The sequence below is a fragment of the Mytilus californianus genome, unplaced genomic scaffold (genome assembly GCF_021869535.1).
Source record: "Mytilus californianus isolate M0D057914Y unplaced genomic scaffold, xbMytCali1.0.p SCAF_15, whole genome shotgun sequence".
Lineage (NCBI taxonomy): Eukaryota > Metazoa > Mollusca > Bivalvia > Mytilida > Mytilidae > Mytilus > Mytilus californianus.
This window is the reverse complement of record NW_026262637.1, coordinates 5,041,707-5,066,994: the sequence shown is the minus strand read 5'-3', so window position 1 is coordinate 5,066,994 and position 25,288 is coordinate 5,041,707. Positions and strand designations below refer to the sequence as shown.

At 31.5% G+C, this 25,288-nt stretch overlaps 1 protein-coding gene across 1 annotated transcript in view; it reads right to left on the bottom strand.

Moving 5' to 3' along the window:
* The window catches only part of LOC127725946 (uncharacterized), an 84,206-nt gene extending 58,942 nt beyond the window's left edge, over positions 1-25,264 (bottom strand). Inside the window, exons 1-9 of the mRNA XM_052233250.1 lie at positions 25,104-25,264; positions 18,315-18,522; positions 17,087-17,604; positions 13,889-14,026; positions 12,254-12,457; positions 11,097-11,351; positions 5,004-6,169; positions 3,885-4,009; positions 3,477-3,491 (exon numbers count right to left, since the gene is read on the bottom strand). Of these exons, the coding sequence (XP_052089210.1) occupies positions 3,477-3,491; positions 3,885-4,009; positions 5,004-6,169; positions 11,097-11,351; positions 12,254-12,457; positions 13,889-14,026; positions 17,087-17,604; positions 18,315-18,447 (2,554 nt within the window). The 5' untranslated portion in view covers positions 18,448-18,522; positions 25,104-25,264. The remainder of the gene's footprint in view (positions 1-3,476; positions 3,492-3,884; positions 4,010-5,003; positions 6,170-11,096; positions 11,352-12,253; positions 12,458-13,888; positions 14,027-17,086; positions 17,605-18,314; positions 18,523-25,103) is intronic.
* Positions 25,265-25,288: the final 24 nt, after the last annotated feature.

Sequence of the window (25,288 nt, the reverse complement as noted above, 5' to 3'; positions counted from 1 at the left end):
TGATTCAACTATAATCATGGACAAAGGAAGATAACTCCAATTTTAAAAATAACTTGATATTTAGAAGAAAATAAAAATTTTGCAATTTTTTCCATTTATAAAGGGGCATAATTCTAGAATGGTTAAAGTGACGCCACCAAAATTCAAACTCGATTTGTTTTTTGTGATAATAAACATTATATATAAGTTTCATAACATTTGGTTGAGGCAAACTTAAGTTAGAGGACGAAAACTAAAAATTTTGCAATTTTTCCATTCATAAAGGGGCATAACTCTAGAACGGTTAAAGTGACGCCACCAAAATTCAAACTTGATCTGTGTTTTGTGATAATAAGCCTTGTGTATAAGTTTCATAACATTTGGTTGAGGCAAACTTAAGTAAGAGAACGGAAACTAAAAATTTTGCAATTTTTCCATTTATAAAGGGGCATAACTCTAGAACGGTTAAAGTGACGCCACCAAAATTCAAACTTGATCTGTGTTTTGTGGTAATAAGCATTGTGTATAAGTTTCATTACATTTGGTTGAGGCAAACTGAAGTTAGAGAACGGAAACCAATTTTGGGACGTACGGACGGACGTACGTACGTACGTACAGACGGACAAGGGTAAAACTTAATGCCCCCACCGCTATGGCGGGGGCATAAAAATTATTAGCATATGTAGTAAAGTTGTAACTAGTCCTGCTCTTGCCTCTGGCAATAAAGGTCAAAAAAGAAAAACACTAAATAAATTAATTTGTTGTTTTATTATATATCTTCATAATGTCATGATTATCGTTATGATGTTAGACAATGAAAATGTTGGTCCTTTGTAGATTGTGTAATGACTCTACTCACATACACATATAAAACATGTACAAAAATATAAAACATCATTGTAAAATATCTGGATATGTTTGAGGTTGATTGTGTCTCAACATAACTAGACTTGGACAAAAATGTCACTAAATCTCGTTAACATTCAATCTGATTTATTCATATAAAATATTTAAAGTTATTGTTGGTGAAATATGACTTTCACTAAAGACTTTGTATGTAGTTTTAAGTTATAACCCCCTCTCCCCCCTCCAACCCAGTAAGTATTCAAGTAAAAAGAATTGCAATGCCATCTGATAATATGTTGTTTATGTGATTTCAAATTTTCCTTGCACTATTTATCATATTTAGGCACACTAAAAAGTTTTATAAATGAAATAAGCTAGTTAATTAAAGTTTGGAATATTTTTTTTTTAATTGACTATAAAGGTTAATTCTACATTACTTTATTACCAAAACATATATCTTGATAAATGTTCTAATGTACTGCAGATTGACTACAGGCAATGGACAAAGACAGTCTTAAATTACAATATATATTTTTTTATTTTGTTTAAAAAAAAGTCAAATTCTTCAATCCTTCTGAAATGATGTTAATTTGATTGATAAATGAATAGCATGCCTCCTCATTTGTAGGGCATCATCAGATACTTTAGCATAAAACACACAAGAAGTGACAATTTACTATAGAATCTTTCTAAATGTTCTTTAAAGCATACTATGATTCTCAAGGATTACAAAATGTGTATTAAGGTATATTAAAAGTGTATTTACCCTCCACATGTGCATAATGAGGCACACATAAATGCAATTCAAAATTTCATATTTACATTTTTTTGTGATATTGAGTCATAAAAATTCAATTTTTGATGCTATAAAGACTATATGAGTTAAATAAAAACAAAATTGTGATTTCAGTCGCTTATAACACTTCAAAATCTACCTTTAAGAAATGGTTAAATTTATATTCGAAGTGATAACATGGGTCATTAGTTGTGCTTTTGGAAATAGAAGTAATATTTTGTCATAAAAACCTCTGGAAAATTAAGTCGTGTATAATTTTTACAGTTTTAAACACAATTTCGAGTTGGAGACATGGCGATTTAAAACACATAAAAATTTAAAACAATTTCAACTTAAGATGATGAAATGATAGAACAATTTATAACATTCAGATCTTCAAACCCGCTGTGAGATATTATTGCAATTAAGATTTGTTCTGGACGTAACATACAAAAAATAAGCAGATAAAAGTTTAACAAGATCATAAAAAAAATAATTAAAATTGAACAAATAGGAACATTGATTAATGTCATGACAATATGGCAAAGACAAATCAGGACGGAATCCCTTTCTATATCACAGACGTTACATATTTACATAAATAAAACAGGTCATTAACTTAAAAACAATGTGTACACATGAAAGAAAGTAAATGTCAGTTAGGTACTGTAAATTATCTAGGCAGACTTCAAATCAAATTGGATTTTTATTTTGACTGTAAACATGTTGAAACTTATAACAGTGTAAAACAGTTGTCTATTTTTTACTTCAGATTATAAATCAATATTAAATACAGATTTTTCTTTTGAAAGCAAAATCAATAAGTCATTTCAGTTTTTTCCTTCATGTATTGTAATGTGCATTTGTCAATAAACTAGAAATATCCTTCAATGAAGAATCAATTTTTACAAGATGATTTTTTTTTTATAAACTGTCAATTAAAAACTGCAGGTGTCATACATATAATATGCTGATTTTAATAGATCCAGAACAGATAATTTACAGCTCCTAATTTGTGAACTTTTAACGTGTAATTATCTCCCCTTAGAATAGATATATTCCTTCTGATATATCTTTCTTAATTATATTAACAATACATTGGAAAATTTGTTGATGTTAGAAATTATAAGTAAGATCAAGTTTTATTAATCACTTTCATAATTTCAAAAAAAAATATCTGTATGGAAGGGGAGACAATTCACTAATTTCAATCAATACAGACATACACCATGACAACAAAATCAAAATAAACAAACATAATTTAACAAGAGTAAATAAATAAATAATTGTTCATTACAAACTTGCTGCAATTTTATTCCATAGCACTTAGATATACAGATAATCTTCACAAGGAAGCAAGCTTCAAATAAAACTGTAGCACCACTAAATGTTTATCAAAAGCTACAACTTAAGTTACATTATATTGTAAAAAGTCTTGTTTTTAAGTAGAATGTTTACAATTTTTGTTCCTATAAAATGTATGAAGCACAGTATTACAATGCCATTTCTGATAAGATAATTTGAGCTTTTTATCCATAAAAAATAATCTTTTTTCTGAAATCCTTAAATGAGAGCACCAACATTTAATTTTTTTATTCCTATACATTGAATAAGTGTATAAGAATTTCTCAATCTAGGTTAATATGTTTTACTTATTTATGTTTAAGTAAGTCGAATGACAAGACTTGTCTAATTATATCAACAAACTCCAGCATTATTACATGTACATACATTCTATTACTATTACTGTAGTTATTATATATATGACTATCACTTTTATAATTGGCACAATTACAGTCACTGCTATATTTGATTTTGCTACTATATATATTTATTAAAAGCTACTATAAACTTTTTTATATTTTTGTGCTAGTACCAGTATAAGCTCCACCTAGAAATAGAAATAGTTAGTTTTTCCTTATCTAAGAATGATACCAGTACTTTGTCAAGTTTCATCTTATAAATTACCACTATTTGAAATCTGTATAATGTATCTGTTTGTCTGAAGAATTTTCAAGCCAAAAATATGTCATTACTTTCACAGGAAATTGCAGAATTGTTAAAATTATGTATACATTATAAACTATGGCATTGCATTGCAGAAAGTACCAGTAATTATTCCGTTCTGTAAGAAGAAAGTTCATGTACAAGATATAGGTCAGGTGATCGCTACACATAAATACACATGGAGGAAAATCATTCCATCTCACTTCTTCCTATGCAAATTTATTTTTGAACTTTTTGGCTCTTTAAAAATCCCATTGTTAATATATTTATTTCATACCAGTACTTATAACTTCAAATAAGGGTACAGTGAAATCATGATGATGGCACCTGTAATCATAGGAAACAATATCTGTGGCCATCATGATTTCACAAGACCACACCTGACCAAATGCTATGCTTATACTGTTAATTTTTTAAATACACAGAGTCTCACACAGCAAATTTATAACTCCATAAAAAAGATATTTTTCCCATAAACCAAGATTATTTAAAGTGAGTGACAAACAAAACTAAGTCCACAGTAAGGCAAATTTCAGAAATTTCCAACAGAGCTTATAGTCATTGTTTTCCAAAAAAGCTTGCTTCTGATTTGATTTTCACTTATTTATTCGGCCGACTTTCTGACCTATTAACATGATTAACCTTTGAAAAATCAAATTGGTAAAAAACATTCCTAAAGTGGTGTTTATTTGAATAACATATCTACTGTGTGCATGTCTATGACGTTAGATTGTGAATTATTGTTATCATTTGTTTCCATCATGCTGATCACTCTCATAATTATTTCAAAAATTTAGCATGATCTTAAAGTTTCTCATTCAAATTAATCAGGGTTATCATTCTGATAATACAATGATTATCCCTCATACATTTTAAAAACATGTGATAATTTTCAGTGGCAAAAAGTAGCTATCATATATATACTGTCTACTGAGACAAATTCCTCCAACATGTAATATATGTACAAATTTAGCTACAAAATGTATGTACTCGAAATCGAAATTTGTACCTACATGATTGTAATAAATTTTAATCAACATGATGGTCATGTTGTTATTTTCTTACTTTCTAATGAAAACAAATTTATGCTGTCAGAAATTTTACCACACATTAACCTAGTTTATGAATGCACAAATTTCTCATTGTCACATTTTGGCCTTTCTCTAGTAGATCTTGGTTTAATAATGCTTGTTATGAGTCATGCTCTATACACCATTTCAGGTCACTGTCAGATGACTGCTTTTTCTGTTTCCTTGTGAATGACAAGTCTGATTTGTTGGAAAGGTACATCATACTCTCAAGAAATCTTCTTGAATTTAAACTTTTTCAAACTTGCATCAACACTCTAGCTATAATATTTCCCTGAATTTTTCTATTTCATTGAGAACCTAGTCACTACAAAATAACTTCTTCAATATCATCATCGAAATGGGAATGGTCTATTGCAGAAACAGCTGGCTTTGACTGAAATGTTGTGTTTGGTTGCCTGCCTCTCTTTGGCAACATTTTCGTTGAATCGAACACAGATGATTCATTATCGTCTAATATACCACTGCCACCACCTCCAAACAATGACGATGCTCGTTCATTTTTTGATATTGTTGTAGTTGATTTTTTGCTATCATCATCCCAGGGAAAACCTGATGTTTTTGTTGCGGTTGTTTTAGTTGTCCTTACAGGCGGTTTGAAAACATCCTCACTACTATCTAAATCAGTGGACTTTGTTGGTTTACTCGCCTGATTTCCAAACAGTTCTGACATTAAGTCCGCTTTTTTGTTTAGTGGTGGTTTCTTAGCTTTGTCATCTTTGTCATAATCATCAAAGATCACCTGCCCAGTAGATTTTTTAGTCTTTTTACCACCTCCAGTTATCCCGCTACTCATCCCAAATGATGGCTGGTAGCCACCCACAGGAGGTGAATTTTGCTGCTTTTTCTGACGTTCTATGTAAGGAACTGTAACGTCTTCCCTTGCAGGTTTACCGTGATGCATATTTTCAACAGGTTTAGTGAATGAATAACTACTTTTCTTACTTGACGTGGCAGACCCCGCATCGCTGTCACGCCTCTGTTTATTAGAAGTAACAAAAAACAATTCATTTCCTCCTGTTGTTGTTTTCTTTTCTTCCCGTTTGTTCTGTCCTTCATCAATCATTCTTAACTTCTTAAGTAATTCATCTTTTTTCATTCTCTCCTCTGCAAGCTGAACATCCATTTCCATTCTATCTTTTTCGTCTCTTGCTCTTCTTTCCTGTTCATGCCTTTCCTTGTCTCGTCTTTCTCTTTCTTCCCTTTCCTTCCTCTGCTGTTCGTCTCTAACTCTATGTTCTTCAGACTCCCTTTGCCGTTTCTCAACCTCCATTTTCTTCATCCATTCCTCTGCTTCCTGGTCCCGTTTCCTCTGTTCCTCCCTATCCCGAGACTCCCTCTGTCTTCTCTCCTGTTCTAATTGTTCTAATTCCCTCATTTCTTGTTCATCACGCTCCCTCTGTCTCCTTCGATCATCCTCCTCTGCCCTCTGTCTAAGCTGCTCCTCTCTATCCCTCTTATGTCTTTCTTGTTGCTGAAAAAAAAGATTCAAAATATAAGAGAATTGTCACATTGATCTACTGGGAATTATAAATATTTCGGATTTTGAAATATAAATAAATTACAAAAGCTATAAACACAATAAGCTACATTGAAGTACTAGTACAATTGCATGCAGTTTCATCAGTATTAAAACAACAGCTAAATTACACCATTCACTAATTTTACAGAAATAAAACAATAACTAGACAAAATATAAAATAGCCGGTAATTAACCCTAAATTCATCCATAGTGGATTAGTTCTGTATACAATCCAGTATCACCTATATGTTTGACAAAGCTGAATAAACATCGTAACAATTTATATAGTTCAATCAATTATTCATCAGTGAGATTTGATGATCTAAAGCAAAATCAAAATCTTGTTCTACTGACATTTACGATAGTGAACAGAAATCTTATCTTTCTGTTTTATGAATTGTGATATACAATTTCTATGGCCCGAACTTCTAATTCCTTTGGATCTGATATTTTGTTGTGATTAGTCTCTGAATGATAGTCCTTGGATGTTGTGATATGTAATGGGAGCCAACAGGGGTTACCAGGGTTACAATTTAACTCGGGGGATTCAAGGCCGATTTAATAAAAAATACTCCAAGACACAAGATCCATTTACCTATGTTTTACACAGTTGATTTCAATGAGCTAAACATGTCATTATACACAGAATGTTATGTTTTCATTTGATCAACCGAAAGCTAAAGCTAGATACCTATTCAATTTCATTATATTATATTCATAATTGTTTGCACAAAGTCTTTTAGATTATTTATTAATGCTCCTTCAGGAACGGATGTGTGACCTAAAGCTGAAAGACATATTCTGCTATTTATTATATTCTAACATTAAATCTATAAAATTGACACAATCTGAGCTGAAATAGTGATAGCAGAGTGAATGCACAGAGTAATAAAGCTACTATATACACTATAGAAGTGTTACAGGTATACTATGTACAGTGACAACACAGGATACTGTACTACTGGTTACTATCAAGTTATAGTTAAATACCTATGGGTATATCTGACAAATCTAATCACATCTACAAATGGATAATATTCAAGAGACTAAAAATAAAAACACACAGGAGGTACAGTGGAAGTTTAAAAATAAACTCATCGTATTAAGAATATTCACTTTTGGCAAAACCTTTCAGAATTCTGAATGCATTTTAACTTTGGACTTTTTGTCTTTTTACTTTTTTTATTAGAGTTTCACTGATGAGTCTTTTGTAGACTAAATGTATGTCTGCCGTCCAAATTTATAAGGCTGGTATCTTTGATGAATTTTTTTTACATGTCTGATGCATCCATTTACAATATATGATTATATTAGGGAAGACAAAATAAGAATTCCCAACTTTCACTGTAGCGAGACAAAAATGAAATAGAATGCTGGGTACATTTTGCACTATGTTAAAAAGCTACATTATAGATATATTGCTATATGTACATGAATAATTTCAAACAGCAGATGGTTACATATCAAAGTTGGGGAAAATAACAGACAAAAATACAAACAAATAAAACAAGAACTGACAAGGCTTGTTATTATATCAAAGCAGAACAAGAAAGAGAGGATCATGCAAGAACTATAAACTAATTATTAGTGACAGGAAGACTATAGAACACAGCGATACCTTAGGTGGCCTATCAGTGTTTGGTTGAGAGGGACTGTATTCATTGCTTTCTGTTAGGAAGATCGGATTGGCACTGATTTTTTCTTTGTGACGGCCAGTCCTGTGTTTTTTCTGCCAATGAAATGATGAAGTACTGCTTAGTTTTTTATCATATTCATCTGTTCCTAGTCTACTTTTTTCTACTGATAATTGTGTTGGATTACGGTCATAAGATCAATTTTGTAGTAATGTTCAGTAAATAAAGATCCATTTTAAAAAAGGAGTTAAAAGTCATATGCTGGTGAATAGGACTTACTTAGTAGTTTTACATGAATCACTGTTAAATATTAAGGAGCATGCAGGGATTCTAAAACATACAAGGGATTTTTCTATAATTTATCATGCAGTGCTAAGAAATAGTGGCAAATCTGATTTCAAAAATGCAGGCTTTTGCATGCAAACATTGAGACTAAACATTTTCTTAAATATTAACTGTATACACATTTCAGGAACACGATATTTTCTTAAAAGATAATTAATAATCACATTACCAAATACATTTTAACCAATTTCAATGAGGAGAAAATTGACATCTAGTGGGAAACTGATGGAAAAATTTCATTTGCCAAATAAATCATCTGAAGGTCAAATAAATTCTACAAATTTCAAGTACAATTTGTTCATTTTTTTCTGACAAAACACACTATTGTTAAGTATTCCACAAACATATATATATTTCATATTGCACTAGGATAAAAATCAAGGTTCAGAGGCTGCTTACTGATTTTTTTCTTTAAATTCTATTATATCTATTATGCTTAAGGGGTATCATTGAAAATTCTAAAGGACTTTTTTTCCATTTCCATAAAAGTTCAAGCTTTCTAGTTTTGATAAGATGGCAGGCAACAAGACCAAAAGAACCACTTGTAGTTTTTTATCTAGATTTTCTATTCACAAACAAATTACAACTAGTAGACAAATGCTGCAAACAAAGATTCTTATAAATTAGTTAATGTGTCACACTGCAATGGAAATCCTGAAAGTGTAATACATGTTATAACATTCATTATTTATAGCACAGTGTACAGTCATCCAATCAAATCTGTGATTCTGGAGGAATACCTTGTCTGGGTAACTGCTGGAGTTATCTCCCCTCCTATATAAGGGAGGTTTGGAAAATACTGATGATTGATCAGAGTACTTCTCCTTTTTCTGCAGAAAATGGAATGTATCTATTATCATTCATCCTAATCTCTTCATAGTGTCATGTCAATCATGTAAGTTAATTATTTCATTTCACAGAAAAATCTCATTGAATGGGTTGCAGTTGAATTATTTTTCAATAAAAACTTAATGCTATAACCTTTTTATTAATTGACAACATTATTAAAACAATAGACAACAAAGTACAGATTGACAGAGACCATGTGTAATGCTGATAGTAAAAGGATTGAAAAACAAATATTCTTAAATATATCTATTTAAAATGAGAGCACTTTTTAAAAATAATTAGCACTTGCTTAGAAAAGTTTTCTTTACTAAACCAATGCTACCTTTTCATAAGAAAGCTGATAGGGGTTATTCTCTCTCTGCTTGCTCAACATTGGCTTTGAGAAAATTCCTTCATCAGAATTCCTGTTTATCTATAAAGCACATATGATTATGATGAACAAACATAGAACGAAATGGCAATAAAGTAATAGGCAAATATTTAATTGAAAATGTTAAATTAAGGGCAAATGATACAAAATTGATAATGCTTATTTTTTTTCTCCACAAATTCATTGGTCACAAATCATATTTTTATATGCACTCTCAAATTTATATGCAAAGATTACCAGCCCTTAGCTTACTATTATAGATATTTTAGTCTGATTTTGGCATATTTTAAGTAAAAATATAACATTTCAAATGCCTTAAATGTTTCTTAGTTGATAGATATTATATTTTGATATCAAGTTGAAGACTATCGGTAGAATCTGGTTATGGTAAATTCATATAATCACAGAAGAAGTCAAGTGTGTTGGTAATTTTCAGATTACTCCGTATTCACTCAGAAAAAAAATAATATAGTATTTATGTTTTTGCGATAAATTTTGAAAAACATTCTTGAATGAGTACTTTTTTCAGCTTTAAGCAAACACCTTGTCTCTTCCACTTTTTTTACACTTATCAATTGGAAACACATATTCTGCAGAAGTATTATTTTGCCGACTTATAGGAACAATGTTATAGAAGTTACTGTCTCATATTGGAACTAACCGATACACTCATAGTTACCAAAATCTCAATATTGTGGATTCAATCTGCTTTTATGAATGAAGTCCAATTTTCCTTGCGACTGCCTTAAAATTCTGAATGTTTTCATCAAATATTGGATACCTATCATTAGTGTCATCATAAAATTTGAAAACCATATTATCTCCCCCTGATACTGTTTTTTATGCACTTAATATATACCAGCTTGAAAAAGTTTTGTGGTAGCTCAAAAATTTTATTTGAATCAAGATAAAACAAAAAGATATGATATGTATTAAAGTTTGTATCAAACTGCACATAGATTTTTAAGCTCTGGAACATAAAATACTCGTAAGACATCAAAACACAAAAGACAGGGGACAAAACTCTGCACAGCACTCCAGGAACTACCTGATCAATCTGTCCTTTCTGTTTACTCCCAAACATCATGGGTTTGGAGAAAACACCTTGCTCGGAATTTCTGTTTAGCTAGTAAATATAGGATTAAAAAATCTTGGAGTGAAATAAGAAAATACTTATTATCTGCAAGTCAAAGTGAAAAAAAAATACTGTTAATGCTTAACCTCCTTGCCTCCCCTCTCCCACTTCCCCAAAACGTATGAAACTGATACATTACATATGATTCCAGCAATATTAAAACAATAATAAAACAAATCCTGACGTGTGCAATTTTGTTCATGCAAAACAATAAAGAATTTGTTGAAAGAAAATAGCTTCATGCATAATCTATATATAAAGTAAACTGAACTGACTTTTCTTAGTCTCATATGGAACTGAAATGTTAAACAAATTCCCATATAATTATATACACGACTGGTGGGTAAGTTTTAAGTGCTTAAAATTTTGTAAAAAAAAAGGAAAAATTTACATTTAACTACAAAAGATATTTGTTTCCCAAACTCTTCAACATAAATGTAAATTCAATACTATACATGCATAACTTAACATTTGGTGACAACTTAACAAAACAAAACAGGGGTGTGTGTGGTACAACGTTAACACAACATCAAACAAAGTGTGTACCTCTTGTGTAGTACTATAGTCATAACCAGGAGGTTCAGAACTATAATTTGTCTCACTATGTCCCTTATTATAGGAGGAGTTCAGGTCATTGCTAGATTTTTTGCTATCTAATTCTCTGTCTTTATCAAAACTGTTATTATGTGATGATCTATAGGTAAGATTTGTCTGTTTTTTAGAGTCTGTGTGTTTATGGATACTTCTATTACTACTTCCTGCTGTTTGGAAAGCCATTTTAGGTCCATCACCTCTCTGAAACTGTGCAATATATAAAAAATACACAAAGCTGAGGAAGGAATGGGGTTATAAGATGTGTACAACACCACACACAGTGACACTGAATGTAAATAACCATGTGAATTATCTCCCTTTCTAATAATGTGAAACAAAATAAAAATCACAACCATTGTACCGTGTATCACCATATAAAATCATTGGTAAAACATCATACATAAAGTGATATACTACATTCTACTCAAAATAATCGCCATGTCATGTATTTGTAACTGAAAAACTAAAAGTGCATTAGAGGGAACTGTAAAATATTTTGAAAATGCAGCTACTCCCACACTAAAACTTTGATTGCATACACCTGGAACACCATAAAACAAACTTAAGACACCCTTGACCATGAAACATACAAAATTCATCAACCCACCTCTTTTACTTTCCAATACATCTGTAAACATTGATACAAAGCCCTATTACTCATTTGTACATTTACAATATCTGATGTCTATTTAACAGTAAGATGAAAACTAAAGATGTTATAACTTGCAATATGTCAAAGCAAGGGTTCACAGACAAAATGCCTATAAACTCTGCTAGGTTTATTGATACACAAAAATTCTAAATTGGTTCATGAAACTGATAGCATAAAACTTTTTCAGTTTGCTATGACTGAGCTATGCCAATTCAAAATGTGTCTCAAAAACTCTAAGGAAACCTGCTGTAAGATTATCAAAATTGCTTAAATAATATTATTTTACATGAAATTCTATCTTCGTTTTAGATTCAAGAGTGAACAAATTCTAATACACACTGCTATGAGATTAAAATATGACAAACAGGTTTATAGCCCAAACAAATGTATGTAAAGAGATTTATAAATACAATAGTACTGCATATAAACAGGATTCAGAACACTAAAAATAAATTACCTCTCTTTGAAGACGTTCCTCTTCTTTCCGTTTGTCCTCAAACATTTTCATTTTCTCTCTAGGTGTAATTTCATGTAGTGATGGATTACGTTTTCTACGTCCTGGTGGTGGCGTTCTGTTTGGAGTCCCACTATATGAGGCAGGTAATTTTTTACCTTTCCGTAAACTGTAAATATTTGCTAGTTCAACAGCTTTTACTTTTTCCTGGAAAGATAAATTTAACAAATTTCAAATCTATAAAAACCATTCAAAATCATATATATTTTACTGTCCAACACTTCTATAAAGTAACATAACTATACACAACACATATATCATTCTGACATTACTATGACTTTCTATAACTGACGAAATACATTTGAACCATGGCTATCTGTGAAAAGGAAAGAAAATGTTTTTTTCAGGAAATATATGATTTTGAGAGTTTTTTTTTCTATATTTTGTCTATACTGATACCTGTGTGGACATTTCATGACCAATATAACTAAATAGTTCATGACATTGTGCTATAATGTGTTGTTTTGTCATAAAAATTTTCTAATGGTTGTTTGTATTTTCTCCATATATATGTAGGACTCGGAGGTGAGTTGGGGATGCTGAAGTGTGATGCCCACACTGATGTGCGATTGTCTCCCTGAAGTGTGATGGTCCGTTTGCTGATGAGCGATGGTCTATATGACGCATGATGGTTAGTTTAAAATCTACAGATGTTCAACTATCATGTGAAACAGTTTTTTTAATGGTTAGTATATAAATTTGCAAGTATACGTTATTGTCTATCTATGTCCTTAGATACAGTTGCATGCTAAGTGAGAGATCATCCTCTCTGATTTCCTGCATGTGAACATATTTCTGTGTTAACATTTACTTGGTTCCTCTCATGAGTTCTCGTTTATCTTGATATTATAATACGGAGAATCTATCTGAGGACCAGTATGTATTTAAAGAATGCCACACTGCATTGTAAATAAAAAGTTTACCTTCTGTAGATTTAAAAAAAAATCTACTACAGAAGGTTAACTTTTCCCTCTGCACCAATTACTCCCCATTTCCCGTAGTATTAAAAAGTTTATAAGCCCCTTATTAACTTAAAAACCAGAAAAAAAACCTGCTTCTAACAAACAAATTGACTTCTACATCGAAATGCAAAGCATTGAAAGTATAGTCTATGTAGTCCATTGCACTTCAGCGTAGCTATCCACAAGATAGCGTCACAATGCCACCATCACACTTCAGCATGATCAAAAACACATTTGAGCATCAAACCATTGCACATCAGCATGACCATCATGGTTCGGAGTACCTTTGCGATTCAGAGTCCTTCATATATACACATCTGGTAGTGAAATACATCATATATTTAAGCTAGGTGTTGTATTTTATGAATGTGAAAAACCATTCCATATCATTCTATTTCTTTTTTTTTCCCTGCAGTAAATACATATATATCTGCTCATGTGTACATATAGATACATGTACCTGTGGAAGACTGTATGTTGACCTCTGGAGGTTATTTAGTTAGTTGTGTTTCATTGCTGTCTCCATTATGTACATCCTACATCTCTTTTTATTAATATATATATATATAAATACCAAACCTGATACAAATTATATAAGAAAGATTACTTAACAAACCTTTAATCTATTCTGTAATTCTTCGTTGTCATTCCGTAAACCTTCCATCTGTCGCTGAAAATCTCGGTGGCGTGCTATTTCTATTCCTAACTCATGACGATGATTCTTGTTTAAATGATTGATATGTTTCTCTAAATCCTATACAGAAAAGAAACATCAAATAACAAACGTACATGTATCTATTCATATCATTAAATATCATGTTTATAATAGTAAACAGTAGTAAACAGGGGGAAACAAAAAAGCATATGAACTTTGTAAAAAGGTTTCTCTCTTACTCAACTCTCAAAACATCATTCTTATCATGCTTATATAATTATACATGTTAATTGTGCCAATCCTTCATTTGATAGCTCTGAGAATTTCAGCCTCCCTTGTTCAAGCCTGCGCCTGTGTAAGACTTGGTACTTTTAACAGGGAAATAGCTATAAGGTATCCACCAAAAATGTGTGGATGGTGAGAATGCGAAATAAATCTAAGGCCTCATCCATTTTACGATATGTCTGACATGCAATTTGGATTTGCAAGAAATGGTTTATCTGGTCTGTTTAAATTCTTCCTTGTATTACATGTGCATCATTATGAGTCTGATATTGGATAAAGGATTATGAAATTAGGGTTCTGCTAAAACATGTAAAACAAAACTACAGTAAAATAATTGACACCTTTTATTGTTAAAGTTTCCAATAGAAAGTGGTTAGAAATCTACTTTAAAAAAAAAGTTTATATATTCCATAGAGGTATTTTCCTTAGCAGTAAGGTTAAATAGCATCATTTGTCTGTTTCAATAAAATAGTTTAATTTTCTTTTGATAATATGACTTAGAATTTTTGTGATGGCTATTGACTTCAAATTTGTTTATAAACGATCATCAATTTCACATTATTTAGGTGACTTTTAAAACCACAACAAAGATCTGTCCAGATAATACCCTTGTCTTTAATAGTTATAATAGGATTATTTAATGGCACTCAATAAAGATAAATATGGTTGAATACCCCAGGGGTCAAAACCTTCGTTATTGATTGTTATAAAAATCTATTGTGTATTGGCCCATTGACAAATTCTAATACTTTGTACATGTCATACTAGCATATTTCTAGTACAGGTGTCACTATAATTCCAAAAACATTTACTATCAACATCGTAAACTTCCTAAATAATAAATTCACAACAAAATTTTATTCCCATGACCATAGAAATTGCATGTTCAATGATTAATGTACAAGATAGTGATAATAACGTTAACAAATTGCTGGGAATTACTATCGAAGATTGAATGTAAAAAATTAATGACAAGAGAAATTATTGATCATCAGTTGTATCATTGATCAGAAAATACCTGTGATAATGATATCACCTGATCAAATATAAGATGAACATTCAGGGATAAAAGGTTTGGTTTCCATGATAACTGCAGGAAAAACAATTGAACAAGCCACCATGTACAACATACTAAAGGGATTTTCACCTTAAAACTATTTCATATGCAATATCGGCATATGCAAAGAAAAATATACCTTCATGACTTAATTTTAAAGATATTATTTTAGATTAATTTTGGTTTATTTGATATAATAACACAAATTTTTAGTTTTCAAAAACTTTCAAACAAAAAAAGATATTTTCACCCTTTTTTGTTAAGTGTATCTTAGTTTGTAGGCTTTGAATGTAGTCGCCTAGTTGAAAGGTAAAAAAGATGAAATTGTTGTGAAGTCCTGTAACTATCTGTGACAGTAAGCTTATTTGATGATGTCAGTGTGTTTACTGGGAAATTCTGAAGCATAATATAAACAATGTTCGGACAACATGTAAAACATGGATCAGTAATTATCTTCTCCTGCTACGTACTGTATTATAAGCCCTTAAAAGCTTTATAATTTAAATTTTTGGAACTACAGTACCAGGGATTTTGTTATTTGCAAGTCTGACAATACATGAATAGTTAGATGTTTTTTTCTAAAAATTTTAGTCTATATATACGTAGGAGTTGGAGGTGCGATGGGGATGCTGAGGTATGAAGGTCACGCTGAAGTGCGATGATCTGCTCAGAAGGGTGATGGTCCTTTTGCTGATGTGTGATGGTCTATAAGACCCGTGATGCAAGTTTAAAATCTACAGATGTCCAATTATTATGAAAGCTTGAATTTTTTTAAAAGTTTGTATATAAATACCAAATATTCAATATTTTCTCCAGGTGCGGTAAAAAAAATCGGTGATTTATCTCATTCCTTGTACTAATTCACATCAGCCGTATAGATTTTTCGCTTATTTTGTTTTGTTCTGACTAACCAAGAAGTATTTGTATTAGAACTGGTTTTAAGGAAAAAAGCTTTTGTATGTAGCATCAATTTCTGAACGATTATATATATATATTAACGACTGCTTTTTTTGTTCAAGCTACTTACAAAGAACAGTGTACACTACACTACAGAGATACAGTGAGGACTGGAAATGTAATATGACTATTTATCATGACTGTTTTAAATCAAACGGGATATACTCTCGATGTTTTACATAAAAAATACAGAAAAACTACTTCTAACTAACAAATTGACTTCGACATGTGAACAAGAAAATCATTGAAAAATGATTTATGTAATCCATCGCACTTCAGTGCTACCACCATCGCACTTCGGTGTAGCTATCAATAAGATAGCGTCACAATGCCACTATCACACTTCGGCGTGACTAACGCACTCCAGCTTCAAACCATCGCACATCAGCGGGACTATCACAGTTCAGAGTCCTACATACAAATTTTATAGTATTTCATACTACATGTATACTCTTTTCTTTAACTATACATTAGTTTTCTCATTTGAATTGTTTTACATTTGTCATTTCAGGGTCTTTTATAGCTTACTATGAGGTATGGGTTTTGTTCATTGTTGAAGACCGTACAGTAACCTATAGTTGTTAACGTCTACGTCATTTGGTCTCTGGTGGAGAGTTGTCTCATTGGCAATCATATTACATCTACTTATTTTTATATAATGTACAGAATTCCAAAATCTACAAGATATGCTTCACTGGACCATCTCTTAAATAATGGTCAAATCAATACATCAGAGTTCTGTCTTTCAAATTAAGGTCAAAATAATACACATTATGAATAGTCTATGGTTATCAGATCTCTAAGCATATTAATAGTAAATATAGAAAAAAAAAATGTAACCAGAAGTAAATAATTCTTACCCTAACTTTAACATCCCTTTCTTCTAAATCTATTTCGGCTTGTTGTACTTTCTTTTGTAAATCCTGTCTTTCCAAAAGATTTTTGTCTTCGGCAAGATTTTTATATTTTTTCAGTTTATTTTTAGTTTTATCTAGCTCGTCCTCAGCATCCCTTAGGTATCGGTCTGTTCGTTGATATTTATCCTGTGTTTTTTTCAACTGTTCCCGTAAAGTTCTCACTTCATTGTTATGTCTTTGCATTAGCTGTGGTAAATCACTCTCCTCATTTTCAAACTTCCCTAATGCCTTTTCTTGTCTTTTTTGTGTTTTCTGTAACAATTTGTTCTCTTCTTTCATTTCATCCAAATGTATCCGGAAATCTTGAAGTTGATTTTTTAATTCATTAATTCGTAAGTTTTTGGACGACAACATTCTCTGGACAGCATTGTCTAATTTAGGTTCCTGTGACTGAGCCGTCGCTCTGCTCGATATTCTCCCTTTGTGTCCTCTATTAGTCGGAGGCTTCTTCCTCGCTGTTACTGTCAAAAATAAAAAGGGATTCATTTTCACAGTTCTGTATGAACAACAGGATTATGACAACAAATATCAAAACATGATATACAGTTGCCAGATCTGTAGAGTATTAACATAACTGTAAGATAAATGTATCAAACGTTGCCAACTGGTACATAGTGTATTTGTGGACTGTTATTTAATAATTCACAGAAACCTTGTCTATACTAATTACCAAAATTCGGTCTGAAAATAGCACTTCGCATACATGGTTCTAATCATCTTATTGCCAATGTATCTTGACTAAAATCATAAATAATTTATAAATATATATATATGTATGTGGATTCTTTTCCTTTGATAGCTTTTACTCAAAGCGGCTCCACCTTTTACCATTTTGTATGGTTGAGTGTACCTTGTTTATCTTTCATTTGATCTTTGCTGACATTGATTATCATTTAAATATCATGCCTATTGGGATGCATTTACAAATACCTTTCTTTAACATGTTTAAAATGTCTTAATAAAATAAAAATAAAAAATCATGTACATGATGTAAATTAAATTATACTCTGATTTAGCCATTGTTTACAATCTATGGTTGTTTTGATGATGCAATTTCGCATTAATTCATGACACAATTTAGAAAGTAGTGACACATAAAATCATCTTTGAAACTTGATCAAAGCTGATGCATTTAAATGATTAGAGTTATGTATATTGATGTTTCTCTCACCTTGTGCTACTTTTCGAGTTGGGGGCGAATGTTTCTTGACACTCTCGTCATCCTCATCACTAACAAATGAATCACTGTAATCATAATCGTCATAATCATCCTTGTCTTTATGTCCGTTATACCGAGAAGCCATGTTGAATTTGTCGTTATCCTGGAAATCCTTTTATTTCTGTATTTAAAGTACCATATCAATTCAGGCTCCACATACCTATAAAAAATATAGGATAGTTAGGTAAATAAAACTCAAGTACTAATTACATTTCTTTGACTCTTTCTTTTAAGCATGACAAATATTTCATTTTTTTATCATTTTAAGTTGCCTCATATATAAATATAAATAAGAAGATGTGGTATGAGTGCCAATGAGTCATATCCCTGCTTTGCACTACAAGAACAGGCTTTGACAGATTTTTTGTTAACATGATAGTTCACAAGGTAAGAGTCCACAGGAAGACATGACACTGTACAGGAAAACATTTTTCTGATATTGGAAGCCATCTTAACATATCAAACAAGACTAAGTCCAAGTAAAGAAGAGCTATTTGTTGTTAAAATATACTTCTTTATTTGATATTATTCCCATTATAATCTTTATTTGTTGATGTCAACTTTCCTGGTAAATATTAAAATTGGTTCTTCAATCTTTTCTTGGTATGCATATACATGTATCATTTCTCAACAAAGTAATGTTTTAAAACATGTACATTTATGTGTGTATGTATAACATTACAACATGATTTTTCTTCAAACATTTAATTCTACAAATGAATATTTTAAAATAGGATTCATGGATGAATGAAATAGTGTTTAGGGGAGGGTTGGTGACTTCAAAAATGCTTTACTCTGCCATATTCAGCAGGATTTGTAACATGCTTATTCACATGGTAACAGGCTGCAGGATGACATTGTCAAAGTGCGCAAAAACGTTAATCAGCCTCTAATAGAACCAGTTTTTGCTCGTATTCCTAAATCGTGTAAATGCGGTGAGATAAGCAGAAAAATGGCAAATGTCAATTTTAAAGTCTGTTGTTTAACATAACCAGGGATCGAATCCACAACCGCCAACACTAAAGACAAGCAGGCTACCACAAAACCACAGAGGCTGTCAAACTATGATTCAAAATAGAAAATTGAGAAATAATGAACTCTGTCATAAATGAATCATGTGCACAATTCATTTCAGATAGGCGACTAGGGATCCCTTTTCTTCCATTCCTTTGGCTATATGGTAAACTTAAATATGTATGATGGATTGATTTAAAGCCGAGACAGATATGGTTAAATTTTCAGGGTACAAAGTCACGTCCAAGTGAAATTTAATTTTTCACGATTTGGGAAACTCTTAAAAGTCCCAAGTGTAGGGCTTGAGCATGTAAAAAGTCCTTATTTCATTGATTTTTACACAGTTCTAAAATTCTCTGGAATTTAATTTTTTTATAAACAACTTTATTATTTGGTTTTCTGCATTTCAAAAAAGGAACAAAAGGTTAAGCTCAGTCAATTACTAAAAATAGCATCATGTCCAATATCATTGCATACAGGTTTTTTTTCATTTCTACTGACAGTTGAGTTCCTAGATTTGAGGTACATCAGGGATATTGACCCAAATACTCTTTGTGATGCATGTATAAACTACATGTATGTTCATAACAACTTAATTGACCAAACTGGTATATGGCTGATTTAGGCTTAATCAACCACATGACCATAGCAAAATATGAAGCTGTTAGTAAAAATTGCAATGAAAATTCAGTTAAAAAATTTGTAAAGGGCTCTGGCAATTGTTGGTGTCAGTGTAAAAGTGTACTGTTGATTGTAAGAACTGAGTCCACTAATCAGTAAAATAAAGAATTTTTTTTTAAATCAAAATTTTTCTTCGCATGTTATTTCATGATCATAAAGATTTATAGTTTCGATCCAAGTTGCATAACAATCCATGAAAGTTTACAATTTATCATGTCAAAAGAATAAATCCCAGCCAGGGTGTTAATGCTAACTATAAAAAAAAAATGTATCTACATGTATCAGTAAAATACTGATAAATGAGAAAAAAAATATTTTCAAACTTTGCTTCAGATATTATCTCTTTTAATCATATAAAAAAGCTTCTACTAAAGTTTGATAAAACTCTTTGAAGGTTTGACAAAGTATTTAATGTCTAACAAACTTTAACCCCAGACTGTATCTGCATGTTAACTGCAAAAAAAAACCTACCTAAGTCTGTATGTCTGACAGTAAATATTGAAAAATAGAAAAAATATTTTTAATTGTTGTGCCCTCTGTATTGTCTTTTGATCATAAAAAAAGATTCTGTCCAATTTCAGTAAACTTCCCTGAGGATTTGACAAAGTAATAGATGTCTTAAAAAAACTGACCACAGACTGAACCTAAATATTAAAGCAGCAGATGTTGATGCTGCCATGAAGGATTGCTATTAGCATGTGACACTTTCCCGACATAAGTGTTGCAATCCACTTGATAATCTTCTTTTTTCTATATTTCTATACAAGTAAAATGTGTAATCAATTCTCAGATTGTTGGATTTTCTAAGTCTATACATATATTAAAAATGTACTAGAATAGAAAAACTACAGGATATATGGGGTATCCATCCATAGCACAAAATCAGTACATGCACAGCAAAAAACACACAAAAACTGAAAAAGCAAAGGAACTTTATTCCTTCTTCTTGCATTTTTGGTCAGCAATACTTTTCTTCAAATAATAGCTCTGTCAACGTATATTTGTTCTGCCTAACAGAAGTTCCACTGGAAACAGTTATAAACAAGGCCATAATACATGTAATATCTGTTCCTATAACTTATAACAAATATTCTATACCCTTTATCCACATGATCCAAAAATTTCAAATACTGTAATATTTTTTCCACATAGAACAAATATTATGTAAGAACTTCTATTTCATCACAGCTCTAGTAAAACAGGACTCACGCGACTTCAAAATCAAAGATAGGAGTGCTTCCTATTGAAACTGACTGGGAGAAGTGGTGAGACTTTAAAGAGAATATAAAAAGAAGATGTGGTATGATTGCCAATGAGACAACTCTCAACAAAAGACCAAATGACACAGAAATTAACAACTATAGGTCACTGTACGACCTTCAACAATGAGCAAAGCCCATACCGCATAGTCAGCTATAAAAGGCCAATGACAAAAGTAAAACAATTCAAACGAGAAAACTAACGGCCTAATTTATGTACAAAATAATGAACGAAAAACAAATATGCTAAAGAGAAGCACATTTTAGCTCACAATGCTTCAAAATAAAAATAAGGAGATGTGGCATGATGAAAGGACTCTGGTTGTTACCAGGACACGTCCCTTGGAAGCATTGGTTCCAAATATGGTGCATTCAGGATGCATGCACTCTCCTTAATGAGAACCCTGGTATTGATACTCTGAATTAATAATGAAAATTATAAGCAGAAATATTACAAATTAATTATTGCTATATAGCTATTTTGCAAATATCGACCAAAAGAGGAACATCTAGTTTTAAGAGCAACAGATAACAGAACATATATATATATATAAAATTCGTCTTAACATTTGTGAAGCCTAGGTGGTCGTGTGGTCTAGCGCGTCGGATACAGTGCAGGCGATTTGGTGTCACGATATCTCAGTAGCATGAGTTCGAAAATAAAAAAATTTGCGAAAGCAAATTTACAGATCTAACATTGTTGGGCTGATGTTAAGATGAGTTGTATATATACAGAATGTACACAGCCATGTATCACCATCACTGCTGGTGATCCGATGGATAAATCTGTTGTAGAGTTGTCACTGGTTCAGACGTACTTACATATATATAAAACGTTGTTTTCAATTCAGACTTGTATATATATATATATATATATGATTCGTTCATCCTATTTCGACTCTTCAAAATACAAGAGTCTATCCTAAATTGAGGTAAATTATATGGCCTTCAAAAATCTTAGGTCTGAGTACACAGTTATTTCGTAGTGCATTTCTTTTAGACAATAAATGAAAATAAAAAAAAATCTCACCTGCGCTTTCTCATTAATATTTTTACAGTGTGTAGTACTACTTTGGGGACAAATCATATCAAAATTATAGAAAACTTCATCGGCTCTAACTCAAAATATGGACACTTTTATGTTAAGGGGGTCTTGAAATCTTTTGACAGCTTCCGAAGAGCTAATTTTAACCTTTTTCACCTGGACCAAATCACTACTTTCCTTTAAAATTCATGACCCAAATTTTTTTACAGTGTCATTTCATCCCCCTACTTGCTATTTGATGCATAAAACATGAGGAAATACATTTGGAAGAGGTATATAAAAAATTGGCAAGTAACACACTGTCCACACTAGGGACTCTATTCGTGGACAACGAAAATCAATGGACGATAACTGTGTACTTGGACCAAATACCGTTTCGATTCCTAACATCACTGACAGTCAGGGATATAACTCTATAGGGTTATTACAGAAAAATAACATACATGTGGACTAAAAAATCAAAGAACTGTGATAACATATGTATGTTACATGTTTCAAAGGGACAATATACATCATTAGTTCAGTTAAAATGTATAAAAGTTCTATTGATATTACTTTTGTCTATATGTATACTTAACTATTGAAAGATATAACAGTTCATAGTTTGCCAATTTTGCATAGTACACCTATATGTTATTACAGAAAAAATATGCCTGTAATAACTAAAGGGTGTTATCACAGCTTCTCTATATCACTTCAAAGCATTTGCTCAGACATACATCATGCTTAATTACAATGTATTTTAATTTATTGTAAGAAATAATGACCAGAGCATGTAATGAGGTTCTGCACAAGTTTCTCAGTAATTCCCAAGTGTCTTATATAATAAGTTACATTCCTTTAATAACCTAGCCTTGTTATCACAGCTAAGTTTATCCCTTAATAGCCTCGTCTCATTGATTAACCATGGTTAATCAAAAATGAATTAACTTAATTAAAAAATTAGTTATTAAGGCTATGCATTTAGTTTCTGCGCAAAGTCTCAAGAGTTCCCTAGAGCCACTATAAATGAAATAATTTTACAAATAACAAACATATGTTATTACAGATTTACAAAATTTAAGGAATAAAGAGTAGACAACTCATGAAAGTATCTGTAATAACACATGTACATGTAAGTTATTTTCTGTAATAACGCTATAGAGTTATATCTTTGACTGACTGAAGAGACATTAATTGTCAAAATCTGGATATGGTGTACTAATTTTTGCACCTTTTGTTTGCGGTATACCATCTTTTCCGCAAGTTTATTGTTTTCTGTTTGGTATTAAATTAAAAGTTAAGATCCATTTTGTTACATCTGGTGATCCGTTTATATGGCAATCGCCAATGGCAGTCAGCAGGGTTTAAGAACATCCGTTGTTCGACCTGCTAGTCAAATGCATTTTGTTAAAATATACTTTTTCACTTTTTTTGGTCTTTTGGAAAATGTTGTTTGTGCTGTATTTAGACCCCTCTTCAAAGAAATTTGTTTTGCATGCACATGTATAAAAATTGAGGATTTTATCCAACGCAATCATAGGTTTGAACGTTGTTTTCAATGTAGACTTGTTTATATTTTTTCGTTTGGGCTTGTATTATATTTGCCTTCAGGTTTATATGATCCGTTCATCCTATTTCAACTCTTCAAAATTCAAGAGTCTAATAGTCCTAAATTGAGGTACATTATATGGCCTTCCAAATACCGTTTCCATTCCTAACATCACAGAAGAGACATTAATTGTCGAAATCCGGATATGGTGTACTAATTTTTGCACCTTTTGTTTGCGGTATACCATCTTTTCCGCAAGTTTATTGTTTTCTGTTTGGTATTAAATTAATAGTTAAGATCCATTTGGTTACATCTGGTGATCCGTTTATTTGGCAATCGCCAATGGCAGTCAGCAGGGTTTAAGAACATTCGTTGTTCGACCTGCTAGTCAAATGCGTTTTGTTAAAATATACTTTTTCACTTTTTTGGTCTTTTGGAAAATGTTTTTTGTGCTGTATTTAGTGCAAGTGTGACTGGTATCGATGATGTGACGTCATACTGTTAGGGATGTGATAAAGCCTTTGTAATTGTGACTGATATCGACATTATCAACAACAATAATATGAAATTAGCTTATCAGTTATCGTAAATAATTAACATTTCAGAATTAATCATCTAATCACAAAAAAAAATTAATTTCATTTAGAAAATTCACAAATCGGAATTTTTATTCATGAAAATATAAATAGTTGGATATATACATTTTAAAAACATTGCATAATTCATCCCGTATTTGTATAAAAATGGGGTGCTAATGAAACCAGGGGGCAAACATGTGGGGTGCGAACGTGTAGGGTGCGAACGTGTTCTGGGAACGAACAGACCTGATATCCATAAACAATAGGTAAAGTAAGTGACGTTAATCACATAGTTAATGAATACAGACAAATCCTTGACAGTTATGTTAACAAAATGTACTAACTGACTAGATGAACCAAATTACCAGACTTGACTCAATGATAATGTAACAGATAAAGAAAAGTTACATGTTAATAATAATATAATATAATGCGTTAGAAAGTCTGGTAAATAGTTGTGGATAAGAAAGCGACGTCTTTGCCCTATGCGCCCAGTAGCATGAGTACAAGCAAGCAAAGTACAGTCATGTGAGCTCCCCAGTACTATTAACATATTATTGAGATATAAATTGTACTGTAAAGTGTAAGTACACAATATATGATACAAAAAAACCTTGTTCTTTTTCAAATTACCTGACAAAAGTCCACTATTTCCAATATATTTTGCTTTATCTACAAATTTCTAATGCAACGAAACAAATGAACACATGTAAAGTGAAACTATTTGACCCCGGTGTGCATTTGTTTACCTGCCCAGCAACAAGCCACAACAGATGTGTGAAGAATTTGTGACGTCACTGAAAGTGTGGTCCGGAAGT